Source organism: Salmo salar, chromosome 07 (genome assembly GCF_965601325.2).
Source record: "Salmo salar chromosome 07, fSalSal1, whole genome shotgun sequence".
NCBI classification, from domain to species: Eukaryota; Metazoa; Chordata; class Actinopteri; order Salmoniformes; family Salmonidae; genus Salmo; species Salmo salar.
Genome location: NC_138297.1, coordinates 22,274,790 through 22,297,528, shown reverse-complemented (window position 1 = coordinate 22,297,528; position 22,739 = coordinate 22,274,790). Strand labels below are relative to the sequence as shown.

The window sequence follows — 22,739 nt, the reverse complement described above, 5'->3', positions numbered from 1 at the left end:
ATAACCTATACCATGTGTGTGTATCCTATGTTATCATTTAGTTTGCTAGTAAATAAATAATAAAATACATTTGTGTAGTACAGAATGATCAGTAAGACTCGGGTTTGTGCAGATTTAAGAAGTCTGCGACGTTCAGAAAGAGACTGATATGAGGTAATGATTAACCTCCCTGGGAAAGGTGGGACGTTTGTGTCCCACCCTAGTCAACAGCCAGTGGAATCGCGTGGCGCGAAATACAAATACCTAAAAAATGCGATAACTTCAATTTCTCAAACATATTACTATTTTACACCATTTTAAAGACAAGACTCTCGTTAATCTAACCACATTGTCCGATTTCAAAAGGCTTTACAGCGAAAGCAAAACATTAGAATATGTCAGGAGAGTACCCTGCCAAAAATAATCACACAGCCATTTTCAAAGCAAGCATATATGTCACAAAAACCAAAACCACAGCTAAATGCAGCACTAACCTTTGATCTTCATCAGATGACACTCCTAGGACATTATGTTATACAATACATGCATGTTTTGTTCAATCAAGTTCATATTTATATCAAAAACCAGCTTTTTACATTAGCATGTGATGTTCCGAACCAGCATACCCACCGCAAACTTCCGGTGAATTTACTAAATTACTCACGATTAACGTTCACAAAATACATAACAATTATTTTAAGAATTATAGATACAGAACTCCTTTATGCAATCGCGGTGTCAGATTTTAAAATAGCTTTTCGGCGAAAGCACATTTTGCAATATTCTGAGTACATAGCCCGGCCATCACGACTAGCTAATTTGACACCCACCAAGTTTGGCCCTCACCAAACTCAGATTTACTATAAGAAAAATTGGATTACCTTTGCTGTTCTTTGTCAGAATGCACTCCCAGGACTTCTACTTCAACAACAAATGATGTTTTGGTTCCAAATAATCCATAGTTATATTCAAATAGCTCCATTTTGTTTGTGCGTTCTGGTCAGTATCCGAAGGGTGACGCGCGAGCGCATTTCTTGACAGAAAATGTATAAATATTCCATTACCGTACTTCGAAGCATGTCCAACGCTGATTAAAATCTATTTTTATGCGATTTTTCTCGTAAAATAGCGATAATATTCCAACCGGGCGACGTTGTATTCATTCAAAGGCTGAAAGAAAAAAATTGAGAATTCACATGAACGCGCATCTCCAGTGTCACTGTTCTCAGCCTGACCACTCACAAAATCTCCTGCTGTTTTTCGCCCAGAGACAGGAGAGACGTCATTCCACTTTCTGGCGCCTTCTGAGAGCCAATGGAAGCCTTAGAAAATGTCACATTACAGCACAGATGCTGTATTTTCGATAGAGATGCCACAGAAGGAGAACAAATTGTCAGACAGGGCACTTCCTGTATGGAATCTTCTCAGGTTTTGGCCTGCCATATGAGTTCTGTTATACTCACAGACACCATTCAAACAGTTTTAGAAACTTTAGATGGTTTTCTATCCAGATCTACTAATTATATGGATATTCTCATTTCTGGGCAAGAGTAGTAACCAGTTTAAATCGGGTACGTTTTTTATCCGGCCGTGCAAATACTGTCCCCTAGCCCCAACAGGTTAATAAGTGACCGTTATCACTATATATATTCTTGAGTTTAATTCGGGAGATGGTAACTCGTTAAACAACTTTTCCCATGGTTCCCCAAATTCCTAATGAGTTAATTGTTACATTATTAGTTTAATCTAGTAACAATTAAACATAGTAGGTAATTATTCGATAAATAACAGTCATCACATTAATGACAGTCACGACAATATCAACGACCTTGGGAATAGTTACAGGGGAGAGGAGTGGGGGTGAATGAGACAATTGCAATGATTGGGGATAATAAGGTGGCCATGATCGATCAATCAATCAATCAATCAATCAGATTGATTTATAAAGCCCTTCTTACATCAGCTGGTGTCATAAAGTGCTGTACAAAAACCCAGCCTAAAACCCCAAACAGCAAGCAATGCAGGTGTAGAAGCACAGTGGCTAGGAAAACTCCCTAGAAAGGCCGGAACCTTGGAAGAAACCTAGAGGAACCAGGCTATGAGGGGTGGCAAGTCCTCTTCTGGCTGTGCCGGGTGGAGATTATAACAGAACATGGCCAAGATGTTCAAATGATGGTATGAGCCAGATTTGGAATTTTGCCAGGACACCAGGGTTAACACCCCTACTCTTACGATAAGTGCCATGGGATCTTTAGTAACCACAGAGAGGCATACTCAAAGAAAATATGAATTTTGTTCACAGATGCTTAAATGACTCAGTGAAATGGGGAGGGGACATTATGAGGACATATTAAATGTAGAGTATAGGGGGCATGTTGGTCACCACTAAAGTCATACAGTATTTCCATTAGGGATACACCAATCGTGATTTACTGTATGACTTTAGTGGTGATCAACATGCCCCCTATACTCTACTGTTGCCTTGAGTGGGAAGCAGAAAAGGGCCACAGTGTTTTGGCCAACAATATTAATAAACTCCAATTAATCAGTCTAGATAGGACGGACATTAGTGTTTTGACATCCGCCTGGAGTGAAATGGCAAGTGGAAAAGAACAGGGGGACTCAGGTGTGGATGACAAATCTTATGGCAGTCACACCTAATCCAGACACAGCAGTCAAATAATTGCCTTCTAATTCCCTGTTATACTAACGTGCTGCAAATGGCCATGACATTTAGAATAGGGCTCTATGATTTGAATACACATCATGCCCAGTTGTTCCTCCAAGGCACCCAACTAACTCAATTTATTGTTATTAATGTTACAAATTGTTGTTGGCTGGAAAACACATTAGGGTGACGGCAAAATTACATTTTGCCCAGAGCTGTTTTATTTACTATGAGAATTTTCCAATTAAACTGCAAAAAATTGATTAGCTGATCTAAATTAAGAATAATCATTTTCTTTGTCATGTAACCGTGAATATGAATTAGGAGGCTGAAAAGGACACCATACCTTTAAGAGGCAGATAACGATGAAAAAAAAAAAATGTGTGGTGATGATGAGCAAACAAAATGCCCGCCTCATTGGGATAAATATTCTACAATTTAGCTTAGACGCACATTAGTCCACAGACAGGGGATCAATTCAACAGTTACGCCGTTAAATTGCACGCAGCAAGTTCAATGACACAGACGAGTGATGTAGAGTACATTTAAGCTACAGAGCAACAACCTAACGCAATGGCAAATCTTAGCCTAAATACAGGTCAGTAGCGCTATAGGTTCAGGGGTGTCAGAAATATTTTTGCTATTTTCACAATCACAATTATCGTCCCACTTGCTGTCGTTAGCACGAAAGCCTAGGTTTTGATGAATGAAAAAGCTGTGGGTGGGTCGAGGCTTGGCCTGTTACTGGCTAATCAGAACATGCTCTGTGGCGAAATATGTGGTTGTGTATTTACCGTATTTTATTTAATTGTTTGGAATCAACTCCAATTCCAATGTTAGTTTGTTAAATGGCTTACAGAAACAAAATAACAAAATGTAGACCTATCTTCGCTAAATACGTTAATTTGAACCCATTTGCAGTCCACATTGCTATAAGTAATTTCATGGTTTCAATAGCATTCACACCGACATAGAGGCTAGGCTTACTGTAAATTGCTGGGCATGGACATGCCAAACATTGTCAATAAGCAATATTAAATTCATTATTGATAAGGCCTAAAAAGAGAACAAATAATTCGAATCAAATTTTAACAAAACAAAAACTTGTTTTAAATACATTTACAAGCACCATAATTTCTCCCCATCGGCACATAATATTAAAACAATGCAGACTATGGAAGGTTTTACACACATCCAAACTTGATTTTAATGGAGGGAAATTACAATTTTAGTGCCATGCTCAATAAATTAGCATGATAGTGGAAATTGAGATAATCGACGTTATGCCTGATTCGATTAGTTATTGGTATTAGTTGTCCCACAATTAACGGAGGAAGAGTTCCAAAGAACAAAACACAACCACTTTACAAATCAAGTATCTTTTAGATCTAGTATAAACAAACTATTGTGCACCTCTTTAAAATAATATTTGTTTTCTCTGTACCTCTCTTTAAACAATATTGCGTTATTATATATTTAAACGGCTATGTTCCTGTAATGTGTACTTCTCCTTAAACAAATGACATTACTATACACTACTGGTTAATTTTTTCTACATTGTAGAATAATAGTGAAGACATCAAAACTATGAAATAACACATATGGAATCATGTAGTAACCCAAAAAGTTTTAAACAAAATATATTTGAGATTTGAGATTTGCTTATTTGAGCTGTTCTTGCTATTATATGGACTTGGTCTTTTACCAAATTGGGCTATCTTCTGTATACCCCCCTACCTTGTCACAACGCAACAGATTGGCTCAAATGCATTTAGAAGGATAGAAATTCCACAAATTAACTTTTAAGAAGGCACACGTGTTAATTGAAATGCATTCCAGGTGACTACCTCATGAAGCTGGTTGAGAGAATGCCAAGAGTGTGCAAAGCTGTCATCAAGGTTAAGGGTGGCTATTTAAAGAAACTCAAATATAAAATATATTTAGATTTGTTTAACACTTTTTTGGTTACTACATGATTCCATATGTGTTATTTCATAGTGTTGATGTCTTCACTATTATTCTGCAATGTAGAAAACTGTAAAAATAAAGAAACCCTTGAATGAGTAGGTGTTCTAAAACTTTTCACCGGTAGTGTACATTTCCTGTAATTCGTTTACACCAACACTGATGTGTGTTGCTCAATCTTAGGCAAAGTTTCTCTAATTTGCCAAGTAATTTTCTAGTTTATTACTGTGCACACTAACTATGTGGGACTATCAGAAAACAATATACTGTATAAAAAGTCAAGGACAATCAATGTTAGCTAACAACTGGTCTCTGTTACCCCACACCAGTTTAGTTTAGTAACCAAGTGATATTGTGCTTTGACATTTGAAACCTTGCTTCTTTGTTGACTACATTTTCAGAACTGACCTTAACCATGACACTTATGATTGCGCATGGGACCAAGAGCAGGACAAAGTTCTTGGTGAACCAGGCAACCCAAAAGGTACCATTCTGAGTTCCTTGAGCCTTCTCCAGGACGAGGCCCTTGATGGTCATGCAGACGATGTACATGAACGGCAGCACTAGGAACATGGGAAGCATGTTTCCAATACTCTGGATGAAGCTGGTGGGTGCAAAGGGAAGGCAAGGGAGGCAATCGAAGAGGTCAGGAAACAGCGAAGCTGGGAATATTGACAAGTCCAGGCTTTGATAAGGGAAGGCAATGCAGCCAGATGGGAACTAATGCATTATTTATTGATAATCTGTTGTATAAGCCCCACTCCTTATGTAAAGACAGAACTCTCACAATCAGGCTTTCAGAGATGGGTTGAACGGGGCATTTTGCACCATTAACAAAAACAAAATCAATCTTCCAGCGCAATCTCGTCCTTTGTCTTCAAATCCATGCGTATCTAGAAATCAGCTTGATTTAATGTTCTAGTATTTCACACGTTGTTTAGCTCATCTTACTTTCATAGCTAAGCATGATAATGTACTGAACAGGGAGCCTTGGCAACCATTATTATATTGTTAAAATGTCCTCTATAGTCATTTTAATAAATTCAACACAGTTTTGGATAACACTTTGTCTGAACACTCCTCCTTTTTCATCCGTTGAACTGACCTTTGCCCCTTAGAAGAAGGAGAGAGAAAATAAGTTGTGTCTATGCAGTAAATGTCATTGTCCCAATGGATGATCCATTAGGATAGACACACTCTAGGGGTTTTTTAATCAAGGGTCCAACGCGTTTATAGGTCCAGCTATATATTTTACATTGGGCTAACCTTCATAAACCTTGAGCATCAGCTCTATCCAACCAGTTAGAACCGTCCGTCATGCTCAGGATGATGGATCATTTGATGTTACAATACAATAAGATGATATTAAACAAGCTTCATAATGCCACCAAAATGCCATGTCAATATATTGTACGCCACCGATATAATAGTGCTTCTGTTTCTCTATTAGACAGTGAAGAAGATATATCAAATGAACTGAGCATTTGAAAATGTGTAGATTTCACATATCAATAATGCTTACCGACCATAAATACAATCCTTAGAATGCCAATGAAGCAGCAGTTTATCACTGTTAGACAGACAGGACAAAGGGACTATGCCATAATAGGCAAAACGATATCCCACTTTCAAGCCATTGAACATAAATAGTTAATCAAAGTACATTTCCAAGGCATTTACATTGGGCTAATTTCTCGGCAAACTTTTGAGTGAGTGATTTGTTAAATGGATTTTGAAATTTGTTAAAGGCCAATTGAGTTATGGTGTACCATGTCCTCTACCTCCCAATGTAGAGACAGCTGTTGTGCCCAATGGGATGAGAGAAAATGCAGTAATGCAAGTGCTTGAATGGGAGAGCCCGGTCTTTGAGGTCACTGCCTGTTCTCTAGTGGAATATATCACTTTCACAGGAAGCTTAGTAATCCACAAGATGTGACGACGCCAATTTGAACTCAGAATTCAACATGGATGGAGCTTGAAATGTGTGTGGAATTAAAATATTAATGTCAACACTTTCTCAGGTCTGCTTACGAGCTTGAAGTAAGTTTTAAAAACCTAAAAGATTTCCTACAATGTAATCTTGCCTTAGCTAGCAGTTGCATCAGATTGAATAGTAATAATGTTATTACATCGTCCTGATTCTATCGTAACATTTCTTTAATGGGGCAATCTGGAATTGAAACAACACCAAAGCGGTCAAAAATGGATGTACCCATCCCAGATTGCCACTTTAATGACAGCCAGCCTGCGACCATTAACTCCTTGTCGACTCGTCACAGACTAGCCACTCTAGAGTAGATCAGTCATGCATACCACGTTTGACATTGACAACCTTACCACCAGATGCTCCTGAATAATACATTGCTGATCGATTTTTGAGGGTGCTTAAGTAATACAAGTCCTACTAGGTGCATGTTACAGGGCTCGAGTTACATCGCAGCCGTGACCTAATTTAAGGAGAGTCGAGAGACTTGGGGTTTTAGTAAATCAAGTGATATGGGGAGCAGAGAAGCCCCAGAGAATTGAGTAATTATGTTAAATATGTCCTCACCATATTTCTAGCAAATTTACTAGGTTGGTGGTGGTAAAATCTTCCCAAAATTAGTGGGAATGTTTCAGAGAAAATTTAGACTGCCGCTGCAAACATTTATGGTGGTGATTCTCAGACATTTATCCAAAGTATCTTCTATTTAAAACTAAATGTATTTTTATTATTTTGTATGTAGGCACAAAAGGGCAGTATCATTGATGTTGATCTGTCACTTGTATTGCAGATAATACATCCATTTTCATGTTTGCATGGAGTCACAATACTCATTTCCTATGCCTGTTTTGTATACACTAATTTCAAAAGCCTCATGGGAACCTGTCCTGTGCAATACCAACGAATGTACATGTTATTGTAATTAAGTTCTGATACAATACTATCAAGTTGGCATTGTTATACAACTATTGATATGGAACAGGATTGAGTTACAAACTGATTCTCTGATTCGAACTGCCATTTTATAAGTCTTACCTCGCCCCTAAAGACCGAGCAGCACGAGTTCTTATCCTCAGCCTTCATCTCATGGTTGGCGTGTGAATGCGGCAAAAGCATTGAGCTAATACAGTTTGTTTATCTCCAATTCAAAATGTAAAAGAGCCTGCTCTTGTTGAAGGACTAACAGTTCTGTATCAGTTTACCTTGAACTGTAAATAGGTACTGAAGTGGGAGAGAGAGAGACAATGAGGAAGGGGAGAGGGTAAACCTGGAAACATAGTGGTATCCATGGGTCTCACAGGGTCAATAGGTCATTCCCTGTCAGATAATATATTATAGGAACCCGTAAGAGAAAAAGAACTCACTCTGCACAAACTGGTTGAATCAATGCCGTTTCAACATAATTTGTCAACGAAGAGGAATTTATTGTGAAGAGGAATTTACGTTTGAAATACACTGAATTTGCGAAAAAATCTTTTAATGTAGACTGTTGTTTAGAGGGTGAAATTTCAACCACAGGATTAAGTCCTCATGTTGATTCTGCTTTTAGATGGCTGAAGGCATCGTGATAACACACAGGGCATTTAGCTGTCTTTTTGTGGGTGAATATAGGTTGCAATGTTATTGATCAACGTCTCAACCAAATATTACCCAATTGTCCATTGGCGTGGTGTGACCAGTGGGAATGTATTATTTCCTGAATAAGAGTATCCTTGAGAAAGAGTTGCAATGATTGAAGTGCCAAGCTTGATGTTAAAAGGAAAGTGCAAGGCTGGTCTTTTATAATATGGCAAATGGAACAATACATTATAAATCAAAGAAATATTTCAAGTACTGTTCATAAAAGCATTTTTGGGCTGCTATTTGTATCTAAAATATGCAGGTAAAATGAAAGTGTGTTATTATCAATTTAAAGGGTATTACACAAAATACTTTACATAGAGCTATGAGAAACTGTCAGAGGTTACATTGAACTTCAGACATATATAATTTATAACATTAATCCATATATTGTATTTACTTCGCTCTGCCTAGGTGAAGTGCACTCCATTAAAATGTTAATGAGTTGTCTAAAAATTATTAGAGAATTCTCTGCTTTTTAAATTACATTTTAAAGTCAGATTAGGCTTTTTGGTATTTTTCTAAACTAAAAAGTGTTTACAGCAGATTACAAACAGGAACATCTGGATGCACAATGCTGCTCTTCCCACTTTTCCCCATATCCAGATCACAATAATTACCCTGAAAGGTCCTGTCTGTCATGCTTTCCTGCATCTTACCTTTTTCTGCAATTCCTTTCTCAATTATTCATGAATGAAATAACAGTTTTTCAAGGGTTAATAATTTACGGAAATGCCCAAATGGCTAAGCAAGCGAAATAATAAATGGCAGAGGGACCGGGGGGTATTGCAGTGTTTTATGGGCCCCATTCATTTTCAGTGATTATTAGTCCTATGTTTCACGGAGAGGGAACACAGGCATTAGGATATAAGTGCTTTGATTGTCTCATTTGAGCTCGTTTGCAACATTCGCTGGAAAATAATGAACAGGAAATGGATGCTTTTCACTGTGCCGTGAGGGGACCATTCTTAAAAATACAGGCCTACAGCAAAGCACAATGGATACTGTATGTGAGTCGCCTCTCTCCCATAATCATCACAGGATGAAGGAAGCTCCTCTCCTTTTTATAATGTGCACAACAACTGCAAATAACTAATACATGTTATATTTTCTTTGATCTTGTTAGTTATATAATACCTTGTTCATAGTATAGGCTTAGTAGGCTCTATATTTAATTTGTGGAAGATTCAACAGAATGGTATGTGGTTTGTGCTACCTGTCGAGCTATACAATGAAACAAGCTGATTATCGGCTAAGAAAATACATGTTTTTCATGAAGATCCAATTGCTAGTCCAGATGTTGATGCCAAATCAATAAAGACATTACCAACTATGCCAATGTGCAGAAAGACTAGCACTGACGTTGTCTTTATGTTTCCAAGGCAACCGTATGGAGTAACTCACCATAATTAAATAGAACATCACATTTCTAACCAGACCTGGGTTCAAAGAGGATTGGGTATGAATACTTTGAGCTTGAATGAGCCTGCCTGGAGTGCCAGGTGGGAAGGGTTGGGACTTTTGCGACTAATTCAGGGGTTGCTTTGCATCGGGCAAGGTCAATAAAGCACAAATATACAACTGTACCATACTCATGCTTTCTGTAGCCGATGTGAGCAAGACCTTTAAAACAGGTCAACATTCACAAAGCCGCGGGGCCAGACGGATTACCAGGACGTGCACTCAAAGCATGCGCGGACCAACTGGCAAGTGTCTTCACTGACATTTTCAACCTCTCCCTGGCCGAGTCTGTAACACTTACACATTTCAAACAGACCACCATAGTCCCTGTGCCCAAGAAAGCGAAGGTAACCTGCCTAAATGATTACCACCCCGTAGCACTCACGTCGGTAGCCATGAAGTACTTTGAAAGGCTGGTTATGGCTCACATCAACACCATCATGCCAGAAACCCTAGACCCACTCCAATTCACGTACCACCCCAACAGATACACAGATGACGCAATCTCAATCGCACTCTACCCTGCTCTTTCCCACCTGGACAAAAGGAACACCTATGTGAGAATGCTGTTTAATGACTAAAGCTCAGCTTTCAACACCATAGTGCCCACGAAGCTCATCATTAAGCTAAGGATCCTGGGACTAAACACCTCCCTCTACAACTGGATCCTTACCACCTGACGGGCCGCCCCCAGGTGGTATGGATAGCAACAGCACATCTGTAACGCTGATCTTCAACACTGGGGCCCCTCAGGGGTGCGTGCTTAGTCCCTTGCTGTACTCCCTGTTCGCCCACGACTGCGTGGCCAAGCATGACTCCAACACCATCATTACGTTTTCTGACGACAACAGTGGTAGGCCTGATCACCGACAACGATGAGACAGCCTATAGGGAGGAGGTCAGAGACCTGGCAGTGTGGTGCCAGGACAACAACCTCTCTCAATGTGAGCAAGACAAAGGAGCTGATCATGGACTATAGGAAAAGGAGGGCCGAACAGATCCACATTAACATCGACAGGACTGGAGCAGGTTCCTTGGTGTCCACATCACCAATGAACTCTCATGGTCCAAACACACCAAGACAGTTGTGAAGAGGGCACGACAAAGCCTATTCCCCCTCAGGAGACTGAAAAGATTTGGCATGGGTCCCCAGATCCTCAAAAAGTTCTACAGCTGCACCATAGAGAGCATCCTGACCGGTTGCATCACGGCCTGGTATGGCAACTGCTCGGCATCTGACCGTAAGGTGCTACACAGGGTAGTGTGTCCGACCATTACATCACTGGGGCCAAGCTTCCTGACATCCAGGACCTCTATACCAGGCGGTGTCAGAGGAAGCCCCCAAAAATTGTCAGACTCCAGTCACCCAAGTCATAGACGGTTCTCTCTGCTACTGCACAGCAAGCAGTACCGTTTTGCCAAGTCTAGGACCAAAAGGCTCCTTAACAGCTTCTACCCCCAAGCCATAAGACTGCTGAACAACTAATCAAATGCCCACCCCACTTGTTTTACACTCCTGCTACTCGCTGTTTATTATCTGTGCAAAGTCACTTTACAAATCACCTAGTTTAACCTGTACTCCAGCACATTGAGTCAGTATCGGTACCCCCTGTATATAGCCTTTTTATTGTTGTGTACATTTCTTGTTACTTTTTGATTGATTAGATTTTTTTAACTTTAGTTTATTTTGTAAATATTTTATTAACTGTATTTCTTGAACTGCACTGTTGGTTAAGGACTTGTAAGTAAGAATTTCACAGTAAGGTCTATAGCTGTTGTATTCGGTGCGTGTGACAAGTACAATTTTATTCGATTTTTGACCTCTTGACTCTTGTCACCACTCCCTCTAGCCCTGGTCCTTATACTGTATGTCTGTATCATAGTAAGGCTACAGTGCATTCCAATGAAGGTTGTTATGCAATATACTCTGATGCCGTATAGAGCATTTTTTAAATTAAATCAGGGACAGTGACTTCCACCGGGGGAAATATATGTCTGTCTCCTGAAACATTGTGGCTTTGTTGCAAATGTCCCATATGTCTCCGGTCAAAAGTAGTGCACTATATAGGGAATAGGGTGGCATTTGGGACCTACTTTGTTGCACTAGTGGACTTTGATCTCCTTTGAAATGATCTGTCCCCCGATGACATCATTGAGCTCTGAGTATATTATTGGAAATGATAAAGCCGTGTAGATTGGAGTAATTTCCCTGCCTCTGAGGAAATCTTAACTGCCTAAGATAGACTGCACTATAGCGCTCAATCTCCCTTGGCGAAATACACCTATCCATTGTGCTTTAGAACAGTAACGCTGATGAATACCTGATTCACACAGAATACAATGGTCCCTATCAATCTCTACATATGATGGACTTTGTGTGTGGTTTCATGAGGGAATTGGGTAGTTTCTTAAGGAGGAAATGTGATATTGAATGAAAGGGAGGGAACATAAGAATGTAGCCTGAATAATTTAAAGATACATCAAGCATTCAGGTCTCCAATGCTCAGGACATGGTCTGCATGTGGTCGGACTAAATCAATAGCTGAGATTTCTTCGGCTCTGTCTTGTTGTATCTCCATCTTGCAACAAGTTTGTTTTCCCCCAGCTTTGACACAATTCATAATTAAAAACTCATGAAGGGCATCAAACTTTCAAGTTTGAATATTAACACTTCTCTCCTCTCTCTCTCCCCCAGAGTTGTGGCTGCAGCAGACAGCAGTATCCAGGGACAGAAGACAACATGAGAGATAGCTTTGGAAGAGTTTCGACAGGGAAATTTGTGCGGGCTAAGTGACAGATAAGCCCATTACTCTAGCCTGTGGTAGCGGTGAGTGGCAAGTCCCCAAGTGAGTAGATTTTTATTGCGGTAATGCCTTCTTCCCTCTCTAATCACGGGACAGACAGATAACAGCTTTTGTACTCACACATCGTCCACGTAGCAGGGATATGGCATTTGCTGGGCAAACACGCCGAGCGGCTGGGATTTGTTTGTGTGCGCCCGTATTATGCCATGGTCCATCATGTCCTGCAGATAGGCGAAGCCTCCCCATATATAGCGCAGGTCATTAAAGGAGTTGCCACGGGCCCCAGGCGACCATCCCCTTTAAATTGAAAGGACACACATAACCCAATGGTCATTGTCTAAGGCTGTTTACACATTGAACCCAATTTTGATATTTTTGACCAATCAAATCAGCTCTGAACAAGAGCTGATGTGAAAATATCTGATGTGATTGATCAAAAGACCAATTAGTGGAAAAATGTGCAGAATTGGGCTTCCGTGTAAATGCAGCCTAAGAGAAAGCTGCGTTTGAAAACATCCTGGATGAAACAGCCAAATGTTACACCAATAATTATGTCATGAGTCATGACATTTGTCCCATGAGTAACATGGAATCATAATTTTCTGGGCACTGCATGCTTATTATAAATCGCCTGAGACATCGGACAGAAAGTATGCAATAAAATTCCTGTTTTGCTGCAGATACTACTACAATTGTCTGGTAAAAGTTGACATGTCAGTTGAAAAAAATGGCTAAGCAACATAATGTGTCTCAGCAACATCACAGCCTGTATTCATAATGTGTCTCAGCAACATCAGGGCCTGCATTCATAATGTCTCAGGGACCATCAGGGCCTGCATTCATAATGTCTCAGGGACCATCAGGGCCTGTATTCATAATGTGTCTTAGCAACATCAGGGCCTGTATTCAAAATGTGTCTCAGGACTATCAGGGCCTGTATTCATAATGTGTCTCAGCAACATCAGGGCCTGTATTCAAAATGTGTCTCAGAGTAGGAGCGCTGCTCTACACTCTTAGAAAAAAGGGTTCCAAAAGGGTTATTCGGCTGTCCCCATAGGAGAACCCATTTTGGTTCTAGGTAAAACCCTTTTTTGTTCCCAGGTATAACCATTTTGGGTTCCATGTAGAATCCTCTGTGGAAAGGGTTTAATATGAAACCCAAAAGGGTTCTACTTGGAACTAACAAGGGTTATTCAAAGGTTCTCCTATGGGGACAGCTGAAGAACCCTTTTAGGTTCTAGATAGCACCTTTTTTCTAAGAGTGTAGCATCAATTTAGCCTTCAGAACCTATTGAATTACATTCCAAGGAATGTATCCTTGGACAGGGGGGACCTGATCCTAGATCAGCACTCCTCTAAGACGCTTTATGAATATGGGCCATGTTGTCCAATGTTTTCTCATTAGCACTAAAACATGGTGAGGGCGGAGAGGCTGTGCACTGGGCCTACCTTTCTTTGATCTTATTCGTACGCTCCCCCTTATCAATGTCCATGCGGATCTTGTACTTGACGTAAGGAGGGGGGTGGCTGGCGGTAGGGTTGAGGTCTTCGAAAACGATACCAGCCCAGTACTTATTGCTCTCTAGAAGCTCCAAGGCTCTAGTCATGAGATGTCTCTCACTGTCGGCAGCCTCAAACTTATCCAGGTTCAAGCACTGTAACATGAAAAGACAGTTACACCAAGAAAGAGAGAAAATAAGTGTAATTCTTTACAAACTGCTAGGGGTCTTACTAAAACAAGAATATGATGTTAATATAAGATGAGCGATGAGAGTAGCTTTTTATATATATATATCAGGATACTGGGAATTTCACTTTGGAAACACCATTTCTTAAAAGTTCCCAACCAATGGCGAAGGTGCATAAAGATGGAGGAATTCAGATATCACGTCATTGCTTTTAAAGCTCACCCTTGTTCTTAAACTACAGCACGCAACATTGTTCAATATGCCAGTAAATCAGCACAATCTACTTTTTCGTTTTTCTAATTCCCGCCATCTTGGAGCTGGAATTGGGGTCATGTATTTTTTAATTTTGTTATTTTTTTGGTGGGGGGTGGGGGGGGGTGGGGGGTTTATGTGTACTGTGCTAATGCCGATACAAAAAAAGAGTAACGGAAAGCAAATGTAAGATACAGCGAACTGAACAAACAGGAATCTTTATCCACCAGCCATCTTTATGCACCATGGCCATTCCAGCCCTGCGTGTTTCGTAGATATGACACAGAAAGAACATGTCCAAAACCACTATACCCACTCTCGGCATCTACCATCTTTCCAACAACACTGAAAGCTGGAGACTTCAAGGCCATTGATGCCAGTTGTAATGTCAAAGACATGATGAAACTTATTTGCACTCAATGGAGTCCCATTACCTTTAGAAAGGAATCTCAAATCGACCGCGTTGGGGAGTAGTGAAGTACTTGTAATTCAACTAGTAATTCAACTACATTTTCCAGTAGCTTGGTGGTAGTTGAACTAAATTAATATCTTGGTAGTGTTTTCAATAGTTAAAAATGTTGTTTTTTTTTGCCATATAGCGGTGTAGCTAACTACTGGAACTACACACTATTTTTTTGCTTATATAAAATAAAATACGGGTGAAATAGGCAAGAATTCCCTTTCTTTTTCGGTATCAGACCTAATTCTCACTTGAAACATGTTTTTTGTGTTTAATAGGCTAAATTACACATTCTGTTAACATCTGACTCCTGTTAACTTCTTATGGATGGTGGCAGTATTGAGTAGCTTGGATGACTGACGTGCCCAGAGTAAACTGCCTGCTACTCACTCCCAGAAACTAAGATATGCGTATTATTAGTAGATGTGGATATAAAACACTCTGAAGTTTCTAAAACTGTTTGAATGATGTCTGTGAGTATAACAGAACTCATATGGCAGGCAAAAACCTGAGAAAAAATCCAAACAGGAAGTGGTTTGTAGTTTTTCAATTGATTCCCTATCCAAACTACAGTGTCTGTGGGGTCATTTTGCACTTCCTAAGGCTTCCACTAGATGTCACCAGTCTTTAGAACCTTGTTTGAGGCTTCTACTGTAAAGTGGGGATGAATAAGAGCTCCTGGAGTCAGAACACTGCCAGCAGGGCATGAGCGCTCACGTGAGAGGTAGCTCAGTTCCATTGCATTTCTGAAGACAAAGGATTTCTCCGGTTGAAACTTTATTTGCGGATTTACCATAAAAACATCCAGAAGATTGATTCTATACATAGTTTGACATGTTTCTACGAACTGCACGTCGTGAATTTGGATTTGTGAACTGAAGGCGAACAAAAAGGAGGTATTTGGACATAAAGGATGGACTTTATCAAACAAAACAAACATTTATTGTGGACCTGGGATTCCTGGGAGTGCATTCTGATGAAGATCATCAAAGGTAAGTGAATATTTTTAATGCTATTTCTGACTATTGTTGACTCCAACATGGTGGATATATTGTATGGCATGTTTTTGTGTCTGAGCGCCGTACTCAGATTATTTCTTTTTTCGGTAAAGCTTTTTTGAAATCTGAGAGAGCGGTTGCATTAAGGAGAAGTTTATCTAAAATTCCATGTATAACACTTGTATTTTCATGAACATTTATGATGAGTATTTCTGTAAATTGATGTGGCTCTCTGCAAAATCACCGGATGTTTTGGAGGCAAAAGATTACTGAACATAACAAACTGAGATTTTTGGATATAAATATGAACTTTATCGAACAAAACATACATGTATTGTGTAACATGAAGTCATATGAGTGTCATCTGATGAAGATAATCAAAGGTTCTCTCTATTTCTGCTTTTTGTGACTCCTCTCTTTGGCTGGAAAATGTCTGTGTTTTTTTGTGTGTAGGTGCTGACCTAACATAATCATATGGTTTGCTTTCGCCGTAAAGCCTTTTTGAAATCAGACACTGTGGCTGGATTAACCTCTATGGGCTAGGCGGGACGAATTCGTCCCACCTACGTAACAGCCACTTGAAGCCTGTGGCGCGATTTTCAAAACCTTAAAAATCCTATTACTTCAATTTCTCAAACATATGACTATTTTACAGCTATTTAAAGACAAGACTCTCGTTAATCTAACCACACTGTCCGATTTCAAAAAGGCTTTACAACGAAAGCAAAACATTAGATTATGTCAGCAGAGTACCAAGCCAGAAATAATCAGACACCCATTTTTCAAGCTAGCATATAATGTCACATAAACCCAGAAGACAGCTAAATGCAGTACTAACCTTTGATGATCTTCATCAGATGACAACCCTAGGACATTATGTTATACAATACATGCATGTTTTGTTCAATCAAGTTCATATTTATATCAAAAAACAGCTTTTTACATTAGCATGTGACGTTCAGAACTAGCATACCCCCCGCAAACTTCCGGAGGAATTCGCTAACATTTTACTAAATTACTCACGATAAACGTTCACAAAAAGCATAACAATTATTTTAAGAATTATAGATACAGACCTCCTCTATGCACTCGATATGTCCGATTTTAAAATAGCTTTTTGGTGAAAGCACATTTTGCAATATTCTAAGTACATAGCCCAGGCATCACGGGTTAGCTATTTAGACACCCGGCAAGTTTAGCACTCACCATAATCATATTTACTATTATAAAAGTTTGATTACCTTTTGTTGTCTTCGTCAGAATGCACTCCCAGGACTGCTACTTCAATAACAAATGTTGGTTTGGTCCAAAATAATCCATCGTTATATCCGAATAGCGGCGTTTTGTTCGTGCGTCCCAGACACTATCTGAAATGGTAAATCAGGGTCGTGCGCATGGCGCAATTCGTGACAAAAAAAATCGAAATATTCCATTACCGTACTTCGAGGCATGTCAACCGCTGTTTAAAATCTATTTTTATGCAATTTTTCTCGTAAAAAAGCGATAATATTCCGACCGGGAATGTCCATTTAGCTAAACTGAGGAAAGTAAACAAAGCTTTCGGTCGACGCGGGCACGCGCCTGAGTCTCACAGTACTGTAACCAGCCACTACCCAAACGCGCTACTTTGTTTCAGCCAGAGCCTGCAAAGCCACGATTCAGCTTTTTGCCGCCTTCTGAGACCCTATGGCAGCCGTAGGAAGTGTCACGGGACAGCTAAGATCCTCACTCTTCAATAAACAGAGACAAGAAGAATGACACCTTGTCAGACAGGCCACTTCCTGCCTGAAACCTTGTCAGGTTTTTGCCTGCCAAATGAGTTCTGTTATACTCACAGACACCATTCAAACAGTTTTAGAAACTTTAGGGTGTTTTCTATCCATATGTAATAAGTATATGCATATTCTAGTTACTGGGTAGGAGTGGTAATCAGATTAAATCGGGTACGTTTTTTATCCAGCCGTGTCAATACTGCCCCCTTTCCTAAACAGGTTAACAAGAAGTAAAGCTATAAAATGGTGTATAATACTTGTATGTTTGAGGAATTTTTATTGAGATTTTTGTTGTTTTGAATTTGCCGCCCTGCACTTTCACTGGCTGTCGTCATATCGATCCCGCTAACGGGATTCAAGCCATAAGAAGTTTTTAACATCTGCCTCCTGTTAACATCTGCCTCCTGTTAACATCTGCCTCCAGTGTGATGTCTTCTTGCAATTTGCAGTCTGACATTTCAGATTCAGATATGATCATTTTCAGTATCTTGGATGTAGTGAACTACTTTTTCAAAGTAGCTTTAGTTGGGGCTAGGGGGCAGTATTTGCACGGTCGGATAAAAAACGTACCTGATTTAATCTGATTTAATCTGGTTACTACTCCTGCCCAGTAACTAGAATATGCATATAATTAGTAGATTTGGATAGAAAACAGTCTAAAGTTTCTAAAACTGTTTGAATGGTGTCTGTGAGTATAACAGAACTCATATGGCAGGGCAAAACCTGAGAAGATTCCATGCATGAAGTGGAAATCTGATTTGTGGAATCACCTTCAACACTTTGCCTATGAAACACACCGTGAGTTAGGATTCATTTAGCACTTCCTAAGGCTTCCACTAGATGTCAACAGTCTTTACAAAGTGGTATGAGTCTTCTCCGGTAGAAACTGACCGAACGAGAGGCCTGGAAAGTTGGTCATAGGGGGAGGGCCATTACTACTATGACGCGGGCGCCCGTGGGTACCCTCTCGTTCCGAAACGTTTAGTAAGACAATGCAATCATCCGCCTTGAATATTATTGAAGCTCTGATTGAAAAAGGCCCTAAAGATTTATGTTATACAACGTTTGACATGTTTGAACGAACGTAAATATATATTTTTTGCACATTCGTGACGACAAGTCCCGCGCGCCTCATACATTATGAGTAGCCTTCGGAACGCGCTAACAAGAAGGAGCTATTGGGACATATATTATTAACTTTTTCGAACAAAACTACATTTGTTGTGGACCTGGGATTACTGGAAGTGCCTTTTGATGAAGATAATCAAAGGTAAGGGAATATTTACAATAGTATATTTGATTTTAGATGGTTCCAAGATGGCGCTAACCTGTATTGCCTAGCCTTTTTTTCTGAGCATAGCACCTCGTTTATTGCAAAGTGTGATTGCCCAGTAAAGTTATTTTTAAATCTGGCAATGCGGTTGCATTCACGAGATGTTAATCTATAATTCTTTGAATGACAATATTAGATTTGACCAATGTTTTCGAATAGTAATTTTGTAAATTGTAGCGCTGATCACGGAAGCATTTGAGGGAAAATATTTTCTGAACATCACGCGCCGATGTAAAATGCTCTTTTTATATATAAATATGAACTTTATCGAACAAAAGAATGCATGTATTGTGTAACATGATGTCCTAGGAGTGTCATCTGATGAAGATTGTCAAAGGTTAGTGCATAATTTTAGCTGGTTTTCTGCTTTTGGTGACGCCTGTCTTTGCATTGAAAATAGCTGTGTGTAATGTTTTGTCAATGTACTGTCCTTACATAATCTAACTTTATGCTTTTGCCGTAAAGCCTCTTTGAAATCGGACAACGTGGTTGGATTAAAGAGGTGTTTATCTTTCAAATGGTGTAAAATAGTTGATTGTTTGAGAAATTGAAATTATTAGATTTTTGCTATCTTGTCAAGCAATCTCGTTACCGGGATGAGAACGGGAAGGGGTCCCATAAACTATTATTTTATTAAGAGTAGCTTAACTTCTGTGACGTAATTGGTAGTTTGGTAAACTATAATTTCAGAGTAGCTTCCCCAACACTGCAATCGTCACTCACCTCACTTCAACTCACCAATATGTATCTGCTTTCAGAGCAACAATACTCAACTACATCCAACATCAGAGTACCTTCGGTAGATTGTTGTACATAATGTTTAAAGTGACATGATTTGTAATTCTGATCAATGCTCTCAGGGTAGACTGCTAACTTATTGTAAACCTGATTTGAGTGTGTAGATCTGAAGTTCGAGCCTCAGTGCATATAAACTCAGGTTGGCTCTTCTGCACTATCATACACAATATTTTTTATCCTACACAGACAGTAAGATTTAGATTTAAACATGATCGTATCATATTGGCATAAATGCTCCTCACATTTTTTTTTACATTTATAGTGAATATAGCCTTTCTACAATACCGCTCTCCAAAAATAAGCGATGGGTAGAAACTATAAGACTTGCCTGAGAAAAAACATGTTTTGGTACTGACACTGAAAACAATACACTGGACAACAGCGGAGTTACAAATGATGTGGAGGTGCCAAGGGATATGTTTTGGGCTATGGCTGAGACATACTCATGAGGTACAGGTTTGGTAGTTAGCTAGAACTCACCATGTCCTTCTTTAATGAGCTATAGCCATCCGGGGAGTGAGTCTGTCTTGACAGCTGTCCAGACACACATCTCCTCCACCCTTGTGACACTTTCTCTCAGTAAAGAAGGTCCTATATGATGCTATATTATATTCACAGACAGCATACAATGTACATGTTTTTATTGAGTTAACAGAACGGCCAAATTCATCATGTCACATTTTTGGCTGTTAGTTATAGAGTACATTATATGATTCTTGGGCAGTTTGTCCTGAATGTGGGAAAAGTTTACATTTGTTTAATGCATTTGTCTACTCACAATGCATTATAAATGACCGCCATTGGTTTACATACTATAACCAACCATGTGGCAGCATCTCTTATACAAATACATATTTTTTAAATTCTTCCCATATTCCACTTAGTTCATAATCTCCATGACAACATATCACAATAACACTGAATCAAACACCGACTGCATTAAAAACGTTTTAATCTGTAGTGGTCCAGTGAGGAAAGGCTAAGCAGTCATTCAGCACAAGCCCACTGTCCTAAGTCGACCCATCAAAATCCTATTAGCTAAGTGGTGAAGTGTTCCCCTAGGTGCAGACCTCGGATCAGCTTAAAACTGCCCCAATCCTAACTTTAACCATTAGAGGGGAAAATACTAAACTGATCCAAGATCACCGTCTAGAGGCAACTTCACACTACTCCATCCTATTACGAGAAACAGGAAGTATGTTAAATACGTCATGCTTTTCCCCAACCACTTGACATGGTTGTGCCAAGCCTGAGTCGTTGCCATGTTTGGACTTCGATCCCAGTTAAGGAACTAACCTACTGATAGTGCTACCACCACCAATCTCTCGCTGCCCTACATTAGACCCAGGATGCATCCCTAAAGGCACCTTATGGGCACTGGTCAAAAGTAGTGCACAGGGAATAGGGTGCCATTTGGGGTGTAGAACCACTTCCAGATATGGAAGGATATTGGGTAGGGAGTAGCAGCAAATACAGTGATTGTAGAGGATGTAGAGGCCACGCGAGTGCTGCTAACTGACAGCTGCGGGATTAGATGAGCATGCCTCTCATATGGCCCACCATGATGTGATAATCATGTGTTTATACTTTATACTGTGTGTGTGTTTTCCCCCAGATGCCAGCATATATTGCTGGGTAGGACTAGCTGCCTGCTTCCTTGGTGATAACGCAGAGTATAAATCAAGTTTATCTACTCAGTTAAATTCATCTATGGCTCACTTTAGGAAGTAGCTTGTAGGCACCCAGTCAACATCTTTAACGAGCAAACATATCTGCTGGTCGAATATCATCAATGATTAGCTACAATGTTGTTTCAAGTTTATTAACACAATTAATAGTGGATTAATCCATCTTGTGGATGTAATGTGTGGATCCAATTTGGTGTTTCGTTTTCAAAAAGTGTAAAAGTATTCAACAAGTGTAAAAAGCATCAATGTTGTATTACTAGTAATATGACTTATTAGGTTTAAAGGACCTGAAAGATTAAATAGAAATTATTTAAAGTTCAAGCTTGACATGTATTGACTACATGAACTCTTGATTAATACACTGATAACATTTAAAGCACGAGCGAAATTCAAACGAGAGAGAGAGAGAATAAATAAATATATCTTAATCCCCCTGTTGTGTCACACTGCCCACAAAATGGAAACTGAGCTATACTTCCTAACCTCCTGCCAAATGTATGACCATATTAGAGAGACATATTTCCTTCAGATTACACAGACCCACAAATAATTCGAAAACAAATCCAACTCCCATATCTATTGGGTGAAATACAGTGTGCAATCACAGCAGCAAGATTTGTGACCTGTTGCCACAAGAAAAGAGCAACTAATGAAGAACAAACACCATTGCAAATCCCTTTTGTACTTTACCTATTTGCACATCTTTACAACACTGTATATAGATATAATATGACATTTGAATGTCTTTCTTCTTTTGGAAATGTTTTGAGTGTAATGTTTACTTTTAATTTCTGATTGTTTATTTCACTTTTGTTTATTATCTACTTCACTTGCTTTGGCAATGTAAGCATATGTTTCCCATGCCAATAAAGCCCCTTAGAGAGAGAGAGGGAGAGCACATTTAAAATGTTCTTCCCCCGTCTACGCTCAGCATGCATTGAGTCTGTGACAGTGAACAGGTAAATGATATGCGAGTAAACATCTTCATCCCGGCATCCATTTTGAGATATGGAATGCCATCAGGACCAAAAATGGATTGCATTACTTTGGAATTCATTTGTCACATGTGGCTAAACCCCAGGAGGCTAAGATGTCATCTCCCAGGTATTAGCAATAAGGAAGAGGATAAGGGTATTTGAGATATGTCTGTAGTCTACTCGTGGGGCCACATAGCAGCGGAGAATGTAGTGTATCGCTGCAAACCAACTTACGGATCAATATGTCAATGTCCGCCCAACTGCCTGCACGTCCCCATGTGTAGAGATGGGC

At 39.6% G+C, this 22,739-nt stretch overlaps 1 protein-coding gene across 1 annotated transcript in view; it reads right to left on the bottom strand.

The window, feature by feature from the left end:
- Positions 1 to 22,739, bottom strand: part of LOC106608787 (phospholipid-transporting ATPase ABCA1) — a 253,841-nt gene that overhangs the window by 198,148 nt on the left and 32,954 nt on the right. The window contains exons 10-11 of the mRNA XM_082977279.1: positions 13,931 to 14,136; positions 12,602 to 12,778 (exon numbers count right to left, since the gene is read on the bottom strand). Of these exons, the coding sequence (XP_082833405.1) occupies positions 12,602 to 12,778; positions 13,931 to 14,136 (383 nt within the window). The remainder of the gene's footprint in view (positions 1 to 12,601; positions 12,779 to 13,930; positions 14,137 to 22,739) is intronic.